Genomic DNA, 20,785 nt, shown 5'->3' with positions numbered 1-20,785 from the left:
CCATTTGGGGTTGGTCCTGCTTTGAGCAGGGGGTTGGACTAGATGATCTCCTGAGGTCCCTTCCAACCCTAATAATCTATGATTCTATGAGGCCCAGAGAGGGGCAGTGACTTGTCCAAAGTCAAAAAGCAGGTCATGGGGACAAGAATAGAAGCAAGATCTCTGACTTCCAGTCTAGTGCCATACCCACTAGATCACACTCTGTGAGCTGCCTGTTAGGCCTGGTCTACACTGGGGGGGATTGATCTAAGATACACAACTTCAGCTACAAGAATAGTGTAGCTGACGTCGACGTATCTTAGATGGACTTACTTCACGTCCTCGCGGCGCGGGATCGACGGCCGCCGCTCCCCCATCGACTCCGCTTCCACCTCTTGCCCTGGTGGAGTTCCGGAGTTGATGAGGAGTGCGTTCGGGGATTGTTCACTACCTGCCGATCCAGCGGGTAGTGTAGCCATACCCTTAGAGCAGTCTTGTGGGGAATGCAAGCAATTATCAGCCTACCTGGAGCACTCTGCTCCCCGACCCCTTCACATCTTAGCAAGGACCGTACGTGAAGCACGGGCACTTTCTTTTATCCTCTTTAATAAAGACCTGCCCATGAATGCAGTTGGGAAATGCGGGAGTGACAGTTCCAGGCACCAAGTGATCTTGGCCATGTTGTACCCATGGAGTATTTTCTAGCTCTGGTTTTGTGAGCATATATGTTCCTATTTGTGGCATGAAATCAGGGCCGGATCCAGACCCCAGCACGACAAGCACGCGCGTGGGGCGGCACTTGCCAGCAGGGGTGGCAGATTGGGCCGGCGGACCTGCCGCAGTCACGCCTGCGGGAGGTCCACCGGAGCTCCGGGACGACCGGACCTGCTGCAGGCATGACTGCGGACGGTTCGCTGGTCGCGCGGGTCGGCTGGACCTCCCGCAGGCATGACTGCGGCAGCTCAACTGCAGCCGCCGGACCAGCGAACCGCCCGCAGCTGCGGGAGGTCCAGCCGAGCCGCGCGACTAGCGGACCCTCACCAGTCAAGCCCGTGGGAGGTCCGCTGCTCCCGGGGCTCCGGGGCGCCTCCCGCGCATGACTGCTTGGGGCGGCGGAATATGTAGAGCCGCCCCTGCATGAAATGCTTCTGATAAAACTAGAGATGGCCCCAAATGGGAATGTTCTGGTCCAACCTTCCTGAATTCTGGGAGGATTCAGATTTGTAACCCCAGAACTTAACTCATCTAATGAGATGAAAGACGGCCCAGTGGGTAGGGCACTCACCAGACTTGGGAGACCTGGGATCAATTCCTTCTTCCATCACAGAGCTGTGTGACCTTGGGCCAGTCACTTAGTCTCTCTTGGCCTCAATTCCCATGTGTACAATGGGGATAATGGCACTGCCCTGCTCCTGGGGGGTAAGATGCTCTGATAATGGGGTCTGTATAAGTACTGGAGATCTGGTCGGGAGTTCAGGTCTCATCCAGAACCAGCAAGGGCCTGTTTGCTTGTCCCTGCCCTTTGGCTGAGATTTTAGTACCAGTGTTTCACAAACCAGTGCGGTGCCGCTGGTTTGTGTAATACAGGCTTGTTGATGTGAGAAAATTGTGCTCCTTTCCTAGACTGTACTGCTTTATAAACCAAATTAGTTAAAATGGGACAAACCCCATGTGCAGATGTTCTTGTCTCAGTTTAAACCATCTTATATCGATTTGGGTGTTGTTTTGGCTGAAACAGTTTGGTGAATTTTACAAGAATCAGTTAAATGATTCCAAACCCAAATCTAACTTTGGCCAGCTAGATCCACCCAGCTCTACTCATAATCTGAAATTAGAGCTGCAGCTACTTAACTAAATCAGTTTCTAAAGCAATTTCGTTACATCAGTGCAACTTTGTAGACCAGGCCCAAGACAATGTCAGTCTAGCACATTTCGAGCAAAGTACACAGAGTTCCTGAGGCAGCCTTTACTAGTGGAGCAAAGTGGGATCAGAGGAAAATGTGTGTACACACAAATCCTCCAGGGCGCCATGTCTGATCCTAGATAATCCCCTTTATGTTCACTCTCAAGAAACTCCTGCTTTGGATCCTCATGGTCATTCCCTTCCTCCAATGAGGAACCTTGTTTAGAATTATTTCTAGTCTTCAGGGAACTCCAGCACTTTATCTGTTGCTCCCAGGTGTTGTCCTAGCCGAGAGCTGGGAGCATTCCCTGGTTCTGCTCTCCCAGTACACTAGCGTTTATACACCTTGTGCGGGCTCTTCCTGAGAGAGGTCTCTGGAACTTCTCAGAGGAGGCAGGTGCAGTGTTGTCCCCTTGTGTATCGGTCTGGAAGGGAGTCTGAGAAACAAAGTCCTGTACGTCAGGTGACGCCCCAGGGCTGCAGACCCTGCTGTGTCTGTACTGAACATTACAGGTAGACAGAGCTGCACTCTCTCAGGCTGCAAGCTCCGAGAGGGTGATCTGAGGCTGTAACCCGGGAAAGAGCATGGTGGCCTTGTGTCAGGCAGAGGACACTGAGAGCCTGCTGTGTCTGCCTTGACCACCAGGTGCCGCCGTTCTCCTAGAGGGACGGCTGTAGCATTTATTTTGATGTGTAGCTCTTTGGACGGAATACCCTGTTAGGAGTGTAAAAACCCTCAGTCACTTGGGTGTGACACCATGTGGCAAGGGTCGTTTCCCCCCCTCCCTTCAGCATATGTCCCATGAAGCCTGAAATGAATACAGTGGGACAGCTCCTCAGCTGGTGCACATTATTCACACTTACAGCAGCTCAGGATCTTCCCCAGTGGTCAGTGTACAGCATAGCCACTGCCCTCACTCAATACAACTGCAGGAACAGGGCTTGTTCGTTTCATAGCCCTCTCTGCTGGCACAGCCCTGAGCGAAGCATAAACCATTATCATCACTTGGCATTTGATAGTGAGGGAGGCAGAGCGGGGAAGAGTGGGAGAAGTGATGGGCAAAGGAAAGAACTGGTCCTGACCAAACTCTAACAATGGGATGGTTTTGAAGATGTCATGTTTGAAGGCAGCCCTAAATTCCGGGATTGCTGCAGAATGGACAGTAATTGCTATACGTGTGCCCTTTCCATTCCTGCATCACATTGTCAGCATGAAAATAGTGGTACAGTAATTACTTGAACTTAGTAAAACTTACTGGTGCCTACCCACCATTTTGTGCTCACCAACCTGAGACCAGGGAAGCATGAAATCTCCTGCTTGCAGGATCAATCCACTTCACTGAGGTGACTGTGAGGTGACGAGTGCTCTCCCATTTGAGCCTAAGGGTTTGGCTACACACAGATGTTGCACCAGTTTAACTAAAGGTGCAATGTTAAACAAGTGCAACTTTGTGTGTGGACGCTCTGAAACAAATTTAAACCTGGCTTATATTTATAGGAGGAAGCCAATCAGATAGAAGCCACATTTAAACTGATTTCAAATCTTGTCTACATGGGATGTTTTCACTGGTTTCAATGGGTTTTAAAACTCAGTAGTTAAATCAGTACAAACCTATGTGGACACTCTTATTCTGGGGTAGCTTAAACCTGTTCTCAGTTGTCTTTCACTAACCCTTAAACCAAAAAACATCTGTCCACACAGTTTGTAAACCATTTGAATTAAAAGTGTCTTAAGTCCATAAGTACCCACATGGCAAACAGAACTTTGCTAATGGGCCCTAGCAGACAAAGGTCTAACAAGATCCAATAGCTGGAAGCTGATGCTAGACAAATTCAGACTAGAAATAAGGGGCAAATGTTTAACAGTGAGGGTGATTAGCTATTGGAACAGCTCACAAAGGGATTCTCCATCACTGATTGTTTTTAAATCAAGTTTTTCTAGAGCTTCAAACAGGAATTCATTCAGAGACGTTCTCTGGCAGAGGTCAGACTAGATGGTCACAATGGTCCCTTCTGGCCTTGAGAGCTATGAGTAAACTGGTGCAAACTGGTGCAAACGTGTGCTGTGGACAATCAGGGGCAAGCCCTGCTCCTGTGGGCTACTCTGGGACTGGGGGCACTGGGTCACTGTAGCTTAGCCAGCAGTTAGGGGAAATTCAATCAACATCCCATCAAATGTGCTAAGCTGTCATACTCCTGGTGATGGCTAGGAAGCCTGCCAGATTCTGGTGACCATTCTGACCTTCCAGGTTCTGTGATTTGTAACTTTCAAAAACTTGTCTACTGACCACAGAGCGGGGAGGGGTTGCCAGGGAATGGCCAGGGGGCAAAATTGGGTTTATAGTGGAAAATGAGACACCACCTTAAGCACTTAATTTGTGCCACTCTGCATAGCAAATGGAAATGTATCTTTAAGCTGGTCCCTAGAGCCTCATTTATGATGTACTAATCAGAAGCTGGATTGTTGGGGCTACAGAGGAAGAAACATTTGAACTGCCTTGTGCATCAGTGATTCTTGGCCTTGCAGAGCTAGAGCAATAATGCAGTAGTGCAGGGAGTTGTGGAAATTCGACTGCAGCATTTGCATGCTGACATCAAACATGGCAATGTCCTGATGCAAACATGGCAATGCATCAACCAGCTGTCAGGCCAGGATTATTGTGTTACCTTCCTCGCAACATTCTCTGACTCCCAGCAGGCAGAGTGGGGGATGTGCTGAAGGGTGTTTCTCACTTTTGCTTCTCACCCTGCTCCTGTCTGCTTGAAAGGGTGGAGTGGAATTTTGGCTGCCTAAAATCGATGAGCTCAGCAGTCCCTCTGCTCCCTTCTCTGTATCAGGCAACTTGGGGAGCACTCCTGTGATCGGTGCTCCACTTGCTCTGCCTGAGGCTAAGCGCTACCATGACAGCCATGTGTTGTGTGGCGGGCTGGGCCAGTGGGTCGGGCACTGGACTTGGACTCAGATCTGGGTGCAGTTCCTGGCTCAGCCCCAAACGCTGCTCAGCCTCAGTTCCCATATGTAACATGGGGGGCAGAGATGTTTCCCCACCTCCCAGGGTGCTGTGAGGGTCATCCTCAGTGCTTAGCGGTCCCACATCTTCTTTCCTTGTTTTCTTTTTATTTATATGGCTATGGAACCTTTTACTATTGGTTTGAATTCTCTTTGCAGGGTCCCACTCTGCTTGGCTTTTGGCAGTTCTCACTTTATCCCTACACTTTCTGACCTCCAAACGGTAGCTTTCCTTGCTGATCCACCCCTTCTTCCATTCCTTGTAGATTTCTGGTTTCTCTTAATCACCTCTTTGAGATACTTGCTCATCCAGCCTGCTCTGCAACCCTTCTGGAGAATTTTTCCCCTTGCTTGGAACGCAGGCTTCAGAGAGCTTCTGCAACTTCGATTTAAAGTGATCCCAAGCCTCCTCCACATTCAGATCCTGGAGTTCTTCAGTCCAGTCCATTTCCCTCACTAATTCCCTTAAGTTTTTTAAGTTTGCCCTTTCGAAATCAAGGCCCCTGTTACAGATCTGTTTTTGTTTATCCTTCCATTTACTTTAAACTGAATTAGCTCGTGATCACTCAAGCCAAGCTTGTCCCCTACAGCCAGCTCTTCAGTGAGGTCCTCACTACTCACCAATACCAAATCTAAAATGGCATCACTTCTTGTTGGTTCAGCAAGTATTTGGTGACAAAATCTGTCAGCTATCACCTCCAGGAAAATCTGGGCCCTGCTGTTATTAGTAGCACTTGTTCTCCAGTCTATAGCTGGGAAGTTAAAGTCTCCCATAATCACACAATTCCAAGTAGTATTTATTTCATTAAAAGCATTAAAGAGGTCTCTATCGATATCCAAATTGGATCCTGGGGGTCTGTAGCACACCCCAAGCACTATCCCAGGGGGCATCCAGTGGCTTCCTTCCCCAAAGTGATTTAGGCTCACACAGACTCTGTCTTATCCATTCCAACACTTCTAATTCCTTTACAGTCTACCGCACCATTAATAGACAATGCTACTTCACCACCTTTGCCTTTATTTCTGGCTTTCCCTTCCCTACCTAGACTCCAGTCATGGCTACTGTTCCACCAGGTTTCTGTTATCCCTCTAATACCTGGTTTCATTTCCTGCACCAGTAGCTCTAGGTCCTCCATTTTGTTACCCAGGCTCCTTGCATTGGTGTACAAACATCTTACCTGTTCCTGCTTGGCTTTGCCAACATTCCTCACCCTATTGGGTATAGTCATTCTGCAGCCATTATCGCCTCTCTGACTGGTATCAGCACTATCCTTCCTCGTAATGCCCATTCTCCTATCCATTGCTGTTCCTTTCTGCATTGCTGTATCCTTTCTTATTTGATTTTCTTCCCTCTCAATGTTAAAATCAGGACTGGAGATTACGTGAGCATCTCCCAACTGTCTCCCCCAGCTCCAGTCACGTGAGACATGTGTGAATCCAGCACCTTTCTGAATGGCTAATACTGGGAAATAACAGTGCTAATCCTGTCATTCGTTCAGTAATGCCATTTACTGCTTCCCCAAACGCAGAGTTTGAAACTTCCTTCCCAAAAGTTTTGGGGTGTTCAGACCTGGGGTTCTGGTTCTGACCCATTTCTAATGCTCTAGTAACATTGGTGACCCCTGTAAATCACAGGGGGAACTCCAGGTGGGAGACCCAAGTTTGTCATATTTATATCATTAATCAGTTACATTCAGGGCTCTCTCCTTTTCTCCCTTCTCCTCTTCTCTGCACCCCTTTCTCTCCCCTCTCCTTTCCCTCTTTCTCTCTCTCCATGTCCTCTTCATTGCTCCCTGACTCTTCTCCTTCAGTCTCTCTCCATGTAGAGATGAGAGAATCATTTGCAAGAAGTGACGTATTGAGCTCCTGGAACCTCCCTTTGTGCTTATGGAATGTCCATGAACCAAACAGTTTCCTCCAATTTGTTAACTATTGACTTTAAATCTCTGATTGAGTGCAAGTCGTTCTCTGCAAGTACTCAACAGGCACTGTTCAAGCTGGGTGTGTTCATTGTGATTGGTGAAATAAGTCCCCTGGTATTTTGTGTTACCTGACTGAATGAGTGCGCAAGCAGTTCCTGCACAACACATCAATGTAAAATTTGGTTTCCACAGATGCTTGCGCACAGGACTTTGAAATTTGCTTCCAGTGAAAGCTCAGTCACTGACATGTTGGCGGAAAGTGATCACAAACGTGCTGGATGTGGATTCATTTAGCAATTTGACTTGATCTTCCTAGCATACATTTGGGGCTATTTTCCCAGCTCTGGTATTAGCTGGGTATCTAAATCAGGTACTGAGCAGGATCCCGGAGACTGCATTCCTGCCTGACCAAGCTTCCCCCTTAGCACACACCACAATCACACTCAGTGAGCTCTGCAGTGAGCACCCAGCTGTGGTTAGTGTCTGTATTCCACTTGGGTCTTGTTAACTGTTATTCACAGATTTTCTGGAGCACTTCCCTGTGTAATGGAAAGAAAGACAGCAAGATCATAGTGTTCTGTCTGCTGAGGGCCTGTGAATCTGACAGGCAGCTGAGTTCTTGGAGAACAGTCCCTGTTCACCAGCTGAATGGAGAACAGTTAAAACGTTTAAGGCCATGGTCATCATGGTGTGCTCCAGCAAAGCGTCCCCCAGGCCTCAATAACAAACAGAGCTGGCGGGTCTATTAGAAAGGAAACATTGGCTCAGTCGTTCTTTCCCCAGGCTGTGCTGTGAACTAGAGCTGGTGTTACAGGGGAGTCACAAAGATTCAGCATAAACCAAACATTCTGCATCAATTGTAACTCCATATCCACCCGCACTGGAGAGCTACACACATAGACTTTGCAGCTCTTGAACTCCCTGCCAGATGGCCTGACAGTGCAGTTGAGAGAGACAGTGTGCAAAAATTAGAGATTTCATAAGAGAAAAGTTGGGACTGCTCCTCCTAAGAGGGAGCACTGACTGAACAGCCCCTCAGGGTGTGAGATGGGGCAGGTCCCCCTGCTTCAAACCTTGCCTTGCCTTCCTGAGGTTCCCCTCAGCACAGTCCCAGGTCCTGTGATGAGCTGACTTCAGGCTAAGCGAGCACGGGGCAGGTAATGCCCAGCTGTCTTTCTGGTGCTCATGACGTTGTGATCAGCATTAGGGAATGAACTAGGAATCTGGAGCTCCAACAATTAACTTGTAAGCTTGAGGAGATAATGCCCCCTAGCACCTCCCCACAGCAAAGGGCAGACTCAAGGACTCCCCTCTAAAAAAAGCAGGGAGCCCTTCAGAAGACACATTTTCACTGGCTGTTCAAATACACACATTCCTCTTAACCCAGCGGCCCTGGGGGGGGTGGTGCATTCCTCTTGAGCAGTGGTTTTCAAACTGCGGGTCGCAACCTAGAACTAGGTCGCAGAACATAAGGCACTGGGTCGTGGTGGCTCTGGTCAGCACTGCCAACCGGGCCGTTAAAAGTCCCGTCGGCGGTGCTGCCCAGCTAAGGTAGGCTAGTCCCTGTCTGTTCTGACACTGCATTGTGCCCCAGAAGCAGCCAGCAGCAGGTCCGGCTCCTAGGCAGGGGCGGCCACAGGCCTCACCCGCTGCCCCCGCCCCAAGCACTGGCTCTGCACTCCCATTGGCTGGTTTCTGGCCAATGAAAGCTGGGGGGGGTGGTGCCTGCGGGCAAGAGCCACGCGGAGCTGCTTGCACCCTTCCGCCTAGGAGCTGGATCTGCTGCTGGCTGCTTCTGGGGTGCAGCGCGATCCGCAGTGCCAGGACAGGCATGAAGCCTCCCTCTGTACCCCCACTGCGCCGCTGACCAGGAGGCACCCCAGGTAAGCCCACGCCCCAAGCCTGTGCCCTAATCCCCTCCCCCCAGCCCTGAGCCCCCCCAACCCAGAACCCTTTCCTCCATCCCAAGCCCCTCATCCCCAGCCTCACCCCAGAGCCCTTACCCCACCCCCTGCATCCCAATCCCCTGCCCCAGCCCTGAGCCACCCCCAAACCCAGAGTCCCCTCCTGCACCCCAAACCCCTCATCCCCAGCCCCACCCCAGAGCCTGCACCCCAGCCCTGACCCCCTCCCACACCCTGAACCACTCATTTCCGGCCACAGGCCTCACCCCAACCCTCTGCCCCAGCCCTGAGGCCCTCCCATACCCCAAACCCCTCATCCCCAGCAGGCATCAACAATTTTCTTCAACTAGGTGGCCAGAAGAAAAGTTTGAAAACCACTGCTCTTGAGCGTCCAATCTAGATCTAGGGCCAGCAGTGCCACCTATTGGCAAAGCGCTGCAATGAACTTTGAACAGTCATTGTTCCATACACATTGTGGCCAGTTCTGGAGATCCGTGTTTCACAAGTAAGGCTGCGTTTTAGTCACGGGTGTTTTTTGGTAAAAGTCATGGACAGGTCACGGGCAGTAAACCACCTGTCCATGACTTTTACTAAAAATACCCATGACTAAAACTTGGGCGGGGACGCAGGTGCTCTGGGGGTGTCTGGGGCGCTGCAGGTGCTGGGGAGGTGGCTTGGGGCACCCGCTGTTGCTGGGGGGAGGGGGTGGACAGCACGGCCCAGGACCCCCGCTGTTGCCGGGGGGCGGGGGAGGGCTGGCAGGGGCTCCCTACACAGTGCTGCATCCCTGCAGCTCCTAGGTGGCGGAGGGCTCAGAGGGCTTGGTGCCCTGCGGCGTGGAGCCCCCCTTTGCCGTCTAGGAGCTGCAGGGCTGTGGGAGCTGGGGAGCCCCCCCACCCCAAGGTAAGTGCCCCCCCAAACCACAGCCCCCAGCCCCTTCCCACACACCCAAACTGCTGCTGCTGACCCAGGGGCTACCCGGCTTGGGCAGCCCCTGACCCAGCACCGGCAGCTGCAGAAGTCACGGAAAGTCACGGAATCCGTGACCTCTGTGGCAGACTCGCAGCCTGAACAATGCGTGAAGCTGAATGCAGGTTAAGGTGAGTAACTAAGGCTTTGTTAGCCTGTGTGCACTGCTCTGCTCGCATGGTTGAGTTACCCCAGCCTCATTCCCAGGGGTCTTCTTTCTTGGTGTCCCCTCAATAGCAGTCCCTCCAGGGCACATGGACCCTCTGACTCCAGTTCCACTGTTCTGCTCTACATCTTCCCTATTTTACAAACATTTTAAACATTAAAAACAAATAACTGACACCCTGACCTCACCCTGTGCCCCTTCAGCCAGAGGCTGGCAGCACACAGCTGAGTGGGAATCTTGTCTTTCCCACAGACTCAGCTGGTTACATAGGCTTTGGTTTCCTCAACAGATGACGTATCTCTGTCTCCGAGTTTTGCATACTGTCTCTCTGTGGAGTCTCCTCCCTCCCTGTGGGTTTGTCTCCGGTGGTTCTTTGTCTGTCCGCTCTGCAATGGGATTTCTCTGGCTGTTGTGTCTGCTCACTTGAAAGTGTCTCCTTGTATCACTTGTCCCTCTTTATTAGTCACCGCTGCACCCCTCACTACTCCTTTAGTCCTCTCCTTCTGGTGTCTCTCTAATGGCTGGCTCCTCACAGAGGTGCCTGTATCCAGGACTCACAGGTCCTGGGCTGATCAGTTGTACCCTAGTGCCTGATTTCTCTGGCCATCTCCTCTCGGTGATATCTCCACCCTTCTGGCTGTCACAGGTCTCCCCGCATTGGTAGCAGGGTCCTTTGTCCCATAAGTGTCTGGGTTGGATTGTTTGGCACCCCTGTGCTGTTTGCCAATGTTAACAAGGGATCCAAACCAGAAGAAACAGCCTTGGGTAACAGTCTCATAGCTGTTTTCACAGCTGATCCCACCTCACCATTGCTCTGTGGACATGCTGGGCAGGAAATGTGTGGTCAAACTCCCATATGCCTGCAAATTCCTTGACTACTTCTGAGGCAAAATGAGGCCCATTGTCAGTGAATACAGAGTCTGGAGTGCCATACCCTGCAAAGTGGGCCCTCAGTTTCCCAGTCTTGACTTGCTTGTATCAGGCAGGGCATTGACTTTCCAAAAATGTGAGTAGTAATCCACTGACCTCAAGTATTGCTTTCCCTTAAAGGTAAGTCAGACCACTCCCACCTTCTTCCATTGTTGGGTGGGCAGCTCATCTGGGAACAGTCCCTTTGTGCTGGCGGTTCTCACGTGATGCACAGGTGTCACACCCTTCTGTCAAGGAGTGGAGTTGTGTATTCATTCCTGGCCGGTACGCGCACACACAAGTGTGCCTCAGACAGCTGTCAGTGCCCAGGGACGAGGCATGTATCTTTTGCAATGACACCCCATGACGAGCAACTCTCACCTTTCGTGAGTGCTCCCTGTCGGCTGAGTGCAGTGCTGCGCCTGGTGTTGCCTGTAAGTTGCCAACCTCGCTAGGTGGGCTTCAGCGGCTCAGCCCTCCGGCCAAGTCACACAGTCAAAATGTACAAGCCCCTTCTGGGTTAGCAAAAGTCCAACAAAACTCTCTGCCCTCACCAGGGTGTCTGGGACCCTTTGAGTCTAGCCCCTTTCCTTGGGCATTTTAAACTAGCCTCGTGCCCTTTCCAGGGCTTAGGCCACTCCAGCACTGGCTGGTGGGGGGCCTGGGCCGGCCCATTACTCTGGGCCCCAACCCAGAGACTCTAGACACAGCAGCCACGTACCGCTGCCTCCAGTTTGCTGCTGCTTTCCCTGAGCCTTTTCCCAGGTAGCCCCTCTCCTTTCACCTGTTCCTTTACAGTTGTCAGGTCCTCTCCTTCCTCTGGCAAGAGCAGAGCCAACGTCCTCACCTCTGGTCCCAGACAGGCTCTGACCTGCTCAGTTCTTGCAGCTCCTTTTATCTGAGCCTGCAGGGCTCTGATTGGCTGCTTCTATGTAGTCTGTTTAGGCAGGCCTGGAGGACCTTTTAAACTAAGCTGAGGGGAGAGGTAGATATGCTGGAGGGCAGGGATAGGGTCCAGAGTGACCTAGACAAATTGGAGGATTGGGCCAAAAGAAATATGATGAGGTTCAACAAGGACAAGTGCAGAGTCCTGCACTTAGGAAGGAAGAATCCCATGCACTGCTACAGACTAGGGACCGAGTGGCTAAGCAGCAGTTCTGCAGAAAAGGACCTGGGGATGACAGTGGATGAGAAGCTGGATATGAGTCAGCAGTGTGCCCTTGTTGCCGAGAAGGCTAGCGGCATATTGGGCTGCATTAGTAGGAGCATTGCCAGCAGATTGAGGGAAGTGATTATTCCCCTCTATTTGGCACTGGTGAGGCCACACCTGGAGTATTGCATCCAGTTTTGGAGCCCCCACTACAGAAAGGATGTGGACAAATTGGAGAGAGAGGCCAGCGGAGGGCAACAAAAATGATTGCGGGCTGGGGCACATGACTTACAAGGAGAGGCTGAGGGAACTGGGCTTGTTTAGTCTGCAGAAGAGCAGAGTGAGGGGGGATTTGATAGCAGCCTTCAGGTACCTGAAGGGGGTTCCAAAGAGGATGGAGCTCGGCTGTTCTCAGTGGTGGCAGATGACAGAACAAGGAGCAATGGTCTCAAGTTGCAGTGGGGGAGGTTTAGGTTGGATATTAGGAAACACTATTTCATTAGGAGGGTGGTGAAGCACTGGAATGGGTTCCCTAGGGAGGTGGTGGAATCGCCTTCCTTAGAGGTTTTTAAGGCCTGGCTTGACAAAGCCCTGGCTGGAGTGATTTAGTTGGTGTTGGTCCTGCTTTGAGCAGGGGATGGGACTAGATGACCTGCTGAGGTCTCTTCCAACCCTGATAGTCTATGATTCTATTACCCACCTCCGCTGCTTCTTCCTGAGGTGGGGCATAGTAGGACTGCACGGCCTCCAGCAGAGGGCACCAAAGAGCCAGGTATACCCCATCACACACAGAATCACAGAATCATAGAATCTCAGGGTTGGAAGGGACCTCAGGAGGTATCTAGTCCAACCCCCTGCTCAAAGCAGGACCAAACCCAACTAAATCATCCCAGCCAGGGCTTTGTCAAGCCTGACCTTAAAAACCTCTATGATTCTGTTCCGGCAGGTACTTGGCTTTTGTCATCTAGCCTCTCTGCTAGGATCACTCTTTGGACTGTAGTTGGACTTCCTTTGCTGTAGCCTTGTTGATTTCCATCAGCGTAGGGTTGCCATTTTTCTAATTGTACAAAACTGAACACCCTTGCCCTGCCCCGCCCCTTCTCTGAGGCCCCGCCCCCACACACTCCATCCCCCTTTTCTCTGTTGCTCGCTCTCCCCCACCCTTACTCGTTTTCACTGGGCTGGGGCAGGGGGTTGGGGTGCAGAAGGGAGTGTGGGCTGTGGGGTGGGGCCAGAAATGAGGGGTTCAGGGTGCAGGAGGAGGCTCCGGGCTGGGGTAGGGGGTTGGGGTGCAAGAAGGGGTGAGGGCTGCAGATGGCGGTGCAGGCTCTGGGGCCAGGGATGAGGGGTTCGTGGTGTAGGAGAAGCTCCAGGCTGGAGCCAAGGGGTTTGGGGTACAGGAGGGGGCTCAGGTTTGGGGCAGGGCGTTGGGGTACAGGGTGGGGTGTGGGCTCCGGGAGGGAGTTAGGGTGCAGGAGGGGGTTCCGCCCTGAGGCAGGGGGGTTGGGGTGTGGGCTCCAGCCGAGCAGCGCTTACCTCAGGCCGCTCCCACTCAGTGGCGCAGTGGGGCTAAGGCAGCTCCCTGCCTGCCCTGGTGCCATGTGGCTCCCAGAAGTGACTGGCATGTCCAGCTCCTAGGCACAGGGCCAGAGGGCTCTGCATGCTGCCCCTACAGCTCCCATTGGCTGCAATTCCCGGCCAATGGGAGCTGCAGAGCTGGTGCCTGGGGCAGGGACAGTGCATGGAACTTCCCTGATCTCCCCTGGGCCTTAGGGCTGCAGGGACATGCCGGCCGCTTCCGGGAGCTGCGTGGAGCCAGGGCAGGCGGGGAGCCTGCCTTAGCCCTGCTGCACTGCCAACCAGACTTTTAATAGCCTCACTAGGGTCCCTTTTCAACCAGGCATTCCAGCTTCATGTCCTAATCCCCTTCCCCTGTCTTGTGGGGGCTGGGTGTGTATCCCCTGCTCAGGGTGTCAGCTAACCCCAGGGATTGTCCTGGACAATGTCTGATCTCTACCTGTAGCACTGGAAGTGCATCAACATGGAGCCCTAAGAAAGGGTTTTGCCAGGATTGTCTCTAGGGGTTTGTGGGCTGATTGCACTATTACTGGGTGGCCATAGGGGCACTGATGGAATCGCTCTGCTCCAAATACGACAGCCAGAAGCTCTTTTCCTGTTTGGGTCCAGTCTCTGACAGGGCTCTGCTAGCATAAGCCACCACCATCCTTTGTCTGATGCATCATACTGGAATGTCAGTGTGACGCTGCCCCTTGAACAGATCTGGGGCTTATCACTAAGGATAAGATTTGGTCACAGATTCCGTGACTTTCAGAGATCTCCACAAGATTTTCTTCAGCTTCAGCTGGAGCTGTCAGCTGCTGGGTTGGAGGCTGGGAGCTCTCAGCCACCATGGGTGGCAGGGGCTCCGCAACTCTGAGCCACCAGCCCCAGAGCTCTAAGCCATCCCTGGCAATGGGGGCCTTGGAGCTCTGAGCCATGCAGCGGGGACCCCGGAGCTGTGAGCCCAGAACTGTGAGTCACCGGGACTGGAGCTGTTATTCCCCCTTTGTCAGCTCCCCCATTATTTTTAGTAAGAGTCACAGATAGGTCACAGCTTCTGTGAATTTTTGTTGATTGCCCGTGACCTGTCTGTGAGTTTTATTAAAAATACCCGTGACAAAATCTTAACCTTACTTCTCGCTGTGATCCCCCCGCTGGGCCAGCGGTGCTCACCATCCACTACCACAAACCTCCGCTCTGCCCTCTGTTATTTTTCAGGTGAGTTGCGACGAGGTCATGTTTTCCTACGGGCTGCATTGTGCTCTCCTGGTACGTTATTAGATTGTGCCTGCTGTCTGTAATGGGTGTGTCTGAGACCAATTCACCTCAAGGAATCCCACCGCAGGAGGCCCCGCTGCAGGGTTCAGAGCAAAGCCCGTTTTCCTGGTACCATTGTTGCATGCACAGAGGTTGGTATTGTCCCTTGTTGTTTCCCGTCCTGACGGCCTGAACCTGATACGCTCTCGGACTCAAGGAGAGAGTCATGATGTCATCCCCGCTGTCTCATGTCCCCTCCCCCACTTGTACAACCTGCTCTTCTCTTGCACACACTGCTACGAGGGTCCAATTTGCCCTGTTCCTTGCAGTGCTGTCCTAGTGCGGGGCACTTCTCCACCCGCTCATGCTCTCCCATCTCACTATGGATATGGAACCCTGGCTGCCTGCCCTCCTTTGCTGCTGTGCTTCCGGTGTGTTGTGCCTCGGGAGGCTGCCGCTGCATGCCCCAGGACTAAGCATCTGTCTAGTGTGAGATGTACTTAGCAGCTGCTCCTGCAGGTGGCGACCCCAAGTGCTGCAGGCTGACCTGAATTAGGTACTCTGTCAAGTCCCCAAAGTTGCATGGAGCAGCCTGTGTGCATACGGCAGTGACACTGGGCTCTATCCCCTCCCCTCTGCATCCCTCTCAAGTGAAGAACCTGTGTCGCTCTACAGTTTAATTCAGCGTTGAGGAGCCGCAGGCCTGCTGTGAGGCTTGAGGCAGTGCTGAGCTCCCCAGGGGTGCAGCCCTCTCTCCCTTGTTCCCCAATAAGGTAAAATAACTGTTTTATTTTCCTGCTGATGTCATCATCCTGCATGGCCAGGTCTGTGCACAGCTCGAACTCCTCCTCCCACCAGGTCTGTTGCTGGGCTAGGTTTGTGTCTGCTCCGGACCCAGTCTCAGGGCTCACGCAGCCAGCTGCTGCGCTGCAGATGCTGTGTTAGCAAAGAGCGAGGCTGCATGCAGGTTACATTGAACAAGTGGAACTTCTGCAGGGCTCTCTGTCCATGTGGCTGCCTTGCTTCCAGCCCTGACGCCTTGGTGTCCGCTCAATAACCGTACTTCTAGGGAACACGGCCCTCGGACTCCAGTGCCACTGATCACGAGAAACTTGCTTAACTTTCTGCTCAGCAAATCTCAGTGACTTCTCTGGGCATCTTCCTGAGTAAGGCAGGAGTAACGTCTGAGTGTAGCTCTCAGATTTAAATTAGAACAGCGACGTTTTCTCTTTCAGTCAGCCTTGCCAAACTCTCTGCTCCCAGGCAAATATTTTTCTTTGACAGGCAGGTAAAATATCATCACGTTTGTGCTCAGGGTGATAAATATTCATGACAAGCTGTCTTAACCCCACCTGGTTGATGTCATCAGATGATATTTCTGCAGAAGCTGTAGAATGTCTGTGCAGTCGTCATCTGGGTTACTGTGTCTGGAATGGAAATTCCAGGTGGGGTGGGGGAGTTTTAGTAATGTGGGGTTCAGAGCTGTGAATTTCTCATCCTGACAAAAGCCTTGATGGAGAATGGCCCCTCTCCCTATGAGACTAAGTAAAATGTGACTTTCTTTGTTACTCTTCCCTCTCCAGCATTCCACATTGTCGCGCAAGTTTGTGGAGGTGATGTCTGAGTACAATGCCACCCAGTCTGACTACAGGGAGCGCTGCAAAGGGAGGATTCAAAGACAGCTGGAAATCAGTGAGTAAAACCACCCACAGCAGCAACCCTGGGCAACTCAGTGCCTGGTGTGTCCAGAGTGCGTGTCGATTCCTGGGCTGATTAACAGGCAATCAAAGCTGCTTCAGGGTTTCAGTGCTTCATGCAAAGCTCCCTCACTGTAAATCCTGTGTCTGCTGGCTGTGCGTGCTGCGGGAGTGGGCCGCGGCTGCAGCCACCTGTGTGTGAGGATGACGTTGCTCTCCAGCAGCTGGGCCTACAGAGAAGGTAAGGGACATATTTGCTACTAGAGAGACAAGGAGGGTGAGGTAATTGCTTCTCTTGGACCAATTCTGTTGGTGACAGAGATGACACAGAGCTCTCCTTCAGGTCTGGGAAACTAACTCAGAGTGTCACAGCTAAAAATACTGGAAGCTAAAGGACTTGACACATATGGTAAAGGTCTGTGTTTCTTCAGCTGAAGGACTAAGTTAGAATCATAGAATCATAGAACTTAAGATCAGAAGGGACCATTATGATCATCTAGTCTGACCTCCCGCAAGATGCAGGCCACATAAGCCGATCCACCCACTCCTTTAGCTAGCGACCCCTGCCCCATGCTTCGGAGGAAGGCGAAAAACCTCCAGGGCCACTGCCAATCTACCCTGGAGGAAAATTCCTTCCCGACCCCAAATATGGCGATCAGCTGAACCCCGAGCATGCGGGCAAGACTCTCCAGCCAGACACTCAGGAAAAAGACTTTCAATATCCCAACATTGACCCTCGGTACTAATTACCAGTGGTCGCACATTATTGACCTATTGACTAAATCACGTTATCCTATCAAACCATTCCCTCCATAAACTTATCAAGCTTAATCTTAAAGCCAGAGAGGTCCTTCGCCCCCACTGTTTCCCTCGGTAGGCTGTTCCAGAATTTCACTCCCCTGATGGTTAGAAACCTTCGTCTAATTTCAAGCCTAAACTTCCCGACTGCCAATTTATATCCATTTGTTCTCGTGTCCACATTAGTACTGAGCTGAAATAATTCCTCTCCCTCCCTGGTATTTATCCCTCTGATATATTTAAAGAAAGCAATCATATCTCCTCTCAACCTTCTTTTGGTTAAGGAAAACAAACCGAGCTCCTCAAGTCTCCTTTCATACGACAGGCTTTCCATTCCTCGGATCATTCTAGTGGCCCTTCTTTGTACCCGTTCCAGTTTGAATTCATCCTTCTTAAACATGGGAGACCAAAACTGCACACAGTACTCCAAATGAGGTCTCACCAACGCCTTGTATAACGGGACTAGCACCTCCTTATCTCTACTAGAAATACCTCGCCTAATGCATCCCAAGACCGCATTAGCTTTTTTAACGGCCACATCACATTGCCGACTCATAGTCATCCTGCGATTAACCAGGACTCCGAGGTCCTTCTCCTCTTCCGTTACTTCCAACTGGTGCGTCCCCAGCTTATAACTAAAATTCCTGTTAGTCATCCCTAAATGCATAAGCTTACACTTCTCACTATTGAATTTCATCCTATTACTAATACTCCAGTTTACAAGGTTATCCAAATCTCCCTGGAGGATATCCTGATCCTTCTCCGAATTGGCAATACCTCCCAACTTGGTGTCATCCGCAAACTTTATCAGCCCACTCCTACTTTTGGTTCCGAGGTCAGTGATAAATAGATTGAATAAGATCGGGCCCAAAACCGAACCTTGAGGAACTCCACTGGTAACCTCCCTCCAACCCGACAGATCACCTTTCAATACGACTCGCTGCAGTCTCCCCTTTAACCAGTTCCTTATCCACCTCTGGATTTTCATTTCGATCCCCATCTTTTCCAATTTAACCAGTAATTCTTCATGCGGTACCATATCAAACGCCTTACTGAAATCAAGATATATTAGATCCACCGCATTTCCCTTGTCTAAAAAATCTGTTACTTTCTCAAAGAAGGAGATCAGGTTGGTTTGGCACAATCTACCTTTCGTAAAACCATGTTGTAATTTGTCCCAATTGCCATTGACCTCAAGGTCCGTAACTACTCTCTCCTTTAATATTTTTTCCATGACTTTACATACTACAGATGTTAAACTAACAGGCCTGTAGTTACCCGGGTCACTTTTTTTCCCCTTCTTGAAAATAGGAACTATATTAGCTAATCTCCAGTCAAACGGTACAACCCCCGAGTTCAGAGATTCGTTAAAAATTATCGCTAACGGGCTTGCAATTTCACTCGCTAATTCCTTTAATATTCTAGGATGAAGATTATCCGGGCCGCCGGATTTACTACCGTTAAGCTGTTCAAGTTTGGCTTCTACCTCGGATACTATAATTTCCAACCCCGCACCTTCATTCCCATCAGTCACTCTGTCACTATTCCTAAACCCTTCATTAGCCTCATTAAAGACCGAGGCAAAATATTCGTTTAGATATTGTGCCATGCCTAGCTTATCCTTAATCTCCACTCCGTTTACAGTTTTAAGCGGTCCCACTTCTTCTTTCTTGGTTTTCTTCCTATTTATATGGCTAAAAAACCTTTTACTATTAGTTTTAATTCCCTTCGCAAGGTCCATCTCCACCCGGCTTTTGGCCTTTCTCACTGCATCCCTACACCCTCTGACCTCAATAAGGTAGGTTTCTTTGCTGATCCCTCCCATCTTCCACTCCTTGTACGCTTTCTGTTTTTTCTTAATCACCCCTCTGAGATGCTTGCTCATCCAGCTCGGTCTAAAACTGCTACCTATGGATCGTTTTCCCTTTCTCGGGATACAGGCCTCTGACAGCTCCTGCAACTTCAACCTGAAATAATCCCAGGCGTCTTCCGCCTTTAGATCCCTAAATATGTTAGTCCAATCCACTTCCCTAACTAGTCGCCTTAATTTAGTAAAGTTAGCCCTTTTGAAATCGTAAACCTTAGTCTCAGATGCAATTTTGTTTATCCTTCCATTTATTTTGAACCGAATTAGCTCATGATCACTCGAGCCAAGGTTGTCCCCTACAACCATTTCCTCAACAAGGTCCTCGTTACTTACCAAAATCAGATCTAAAATGGCATCCCCCCTCGTCAGTTCAGCAACTACTTGATGAAGGAATTCATCAGCTATCACATCTAGGAAAAGCTGAGCCCTATTATTATTACTAGCATTTGTCCCCCAATCTATATCCGGGAAGTTAAAGTCCCCCATGATCACACAGTTCCTATTAGTATTTACCTCCTTAAAAACATTAAAGAGCTCTCTATCCATCTCCAGGCTAGATCCCGGCGGTCTATAGCACACCCCAATCACTATCCCAGGGGAGGCTCTAGTAGTTTTCTTCCCTAATGTGACCATTGCCCAAACAGACTCCGTATTATCCATTCCATTACTAGTTATTTCATTACAGTTTACCTCATTATTGACATACAATGCTACTCCCCCACCTTTACCTTTGTTTCGGTCTTTCCTAAACAGCACATACCCTTCCATACCTGTACTCCAGTCATGACTACCGTTCCACCATGTTTCGGTTATTCCTACGATATCCGGTTTCAATTCTCGGACCAGGAGCTCCAATTCCATTTTGTTACCTAGGCTTCTCGCATTGGTGAACAAACATCCCAATTTTTGCTGTTTGGCTTCTCTCACCTTTGTTACCCAATTTGGTAGGGACCCAGTACCACCAGTATGACCTATTGGTCTAGTATCCATCCCCCCCCCTTCCTTATGTCCAAACCCCTCCCTCTGGCTATATCCGTTCTTATCCTGTTGTCCTCCCTCTCAATGTTTAAATTTGGCGTGGAGAGTGTCTGGACATCTCCCAACCGTCTCCCCCCAATACCTAGTTTAAAGCTCTTTTGATCAGATGAGCCAGCCTCCCTCCTAGAAGTCTATTTCCCTCCCTACTCAGGTGGAGCTCATCCCGTGAGAACAGTTCTCTGTCCCCGAAAGCCTCCCAGTGCCCATACATCCCAAAGCCCTCCTTATAGCACCACTCCCTGAGTCAACTATTTATCATCACAATCCTGTCACCCCTTTGTCGCCCTTCCCTAGGGACAGGTAGAATCCCACTGAAGATCACCTGAGCCTCAATTTCCTTGAGCGTCTTACCCAGCCTGGCATAGTCTCCCTTGATTCTCTCCAAGGAGAATCTAGCCGTGTCATTTGTTCCTACATGAAGGATGATCAACGGGTTCTTACCTGCTCCTTTTAGGATCCTTTTCAACTGCAGGCCCACATCCCGTATTTTAGCGCCCGGTAGACAGCACACCCTTCTGTTCTCTGGATCGGCCCTGGTCACAGGCCTGTCCAACCTTCTCAGTATGGAATCCCCAATCACGTAGACCTGCCTTTGCCTGGGGACAGTGTAGTCTGCTAACCTATCCCCCGTTCCCCGATTGCAAGCTCCTTCCATT

At 50.7% G+C, this 20,785-nt stretch overlaps 1 protein-coding gene across 2 annotated transcripts in view; it reads left to right on the top strand.

Annotated features, from left to right (window-relative positions):
- STX1A (syntaxin 1A) overlaps positions 1-20,785 on the top strand; it is a 253,948-nt gene that overhangs the window by 201,390 nt on the left and 31,773 nt on the right. For both annotated transcript variants that reach the window (XR_005590229.1, XM_039508497.1), the window contains exon 6: positions 16,313-16,421. Coding sequence is in view for 1 of the 2 variants with exons in the window: in XM_039508497.1 (XP_039364431.1) it covers positions 16,313-16,421 (109 nt within the window). In the remaining variant the exon portion in view is untranslated. The remainder of the gene's footprint in view (positions 1-16,312; positions 16,422-20,785) is intronic.

The sequence above is a fragment of the Mauremys reevesii genome, linkage group 20 (genome assembly GCF_016161935.1).
Source record: "Mauremys reevesii isolate NIE-2019 linkage group 20, ASM1616193v1, whole genome shotgun sequence".
Classification (NCBI taxonomy): Eukaryota; Metazoa; Chordata; order Testudines; family Geoemydidae; genus Mauremys; species Mauremys reevesii.
This window is presented reverse-complemented; position numbering and strand designations above follow the sequence as displayed.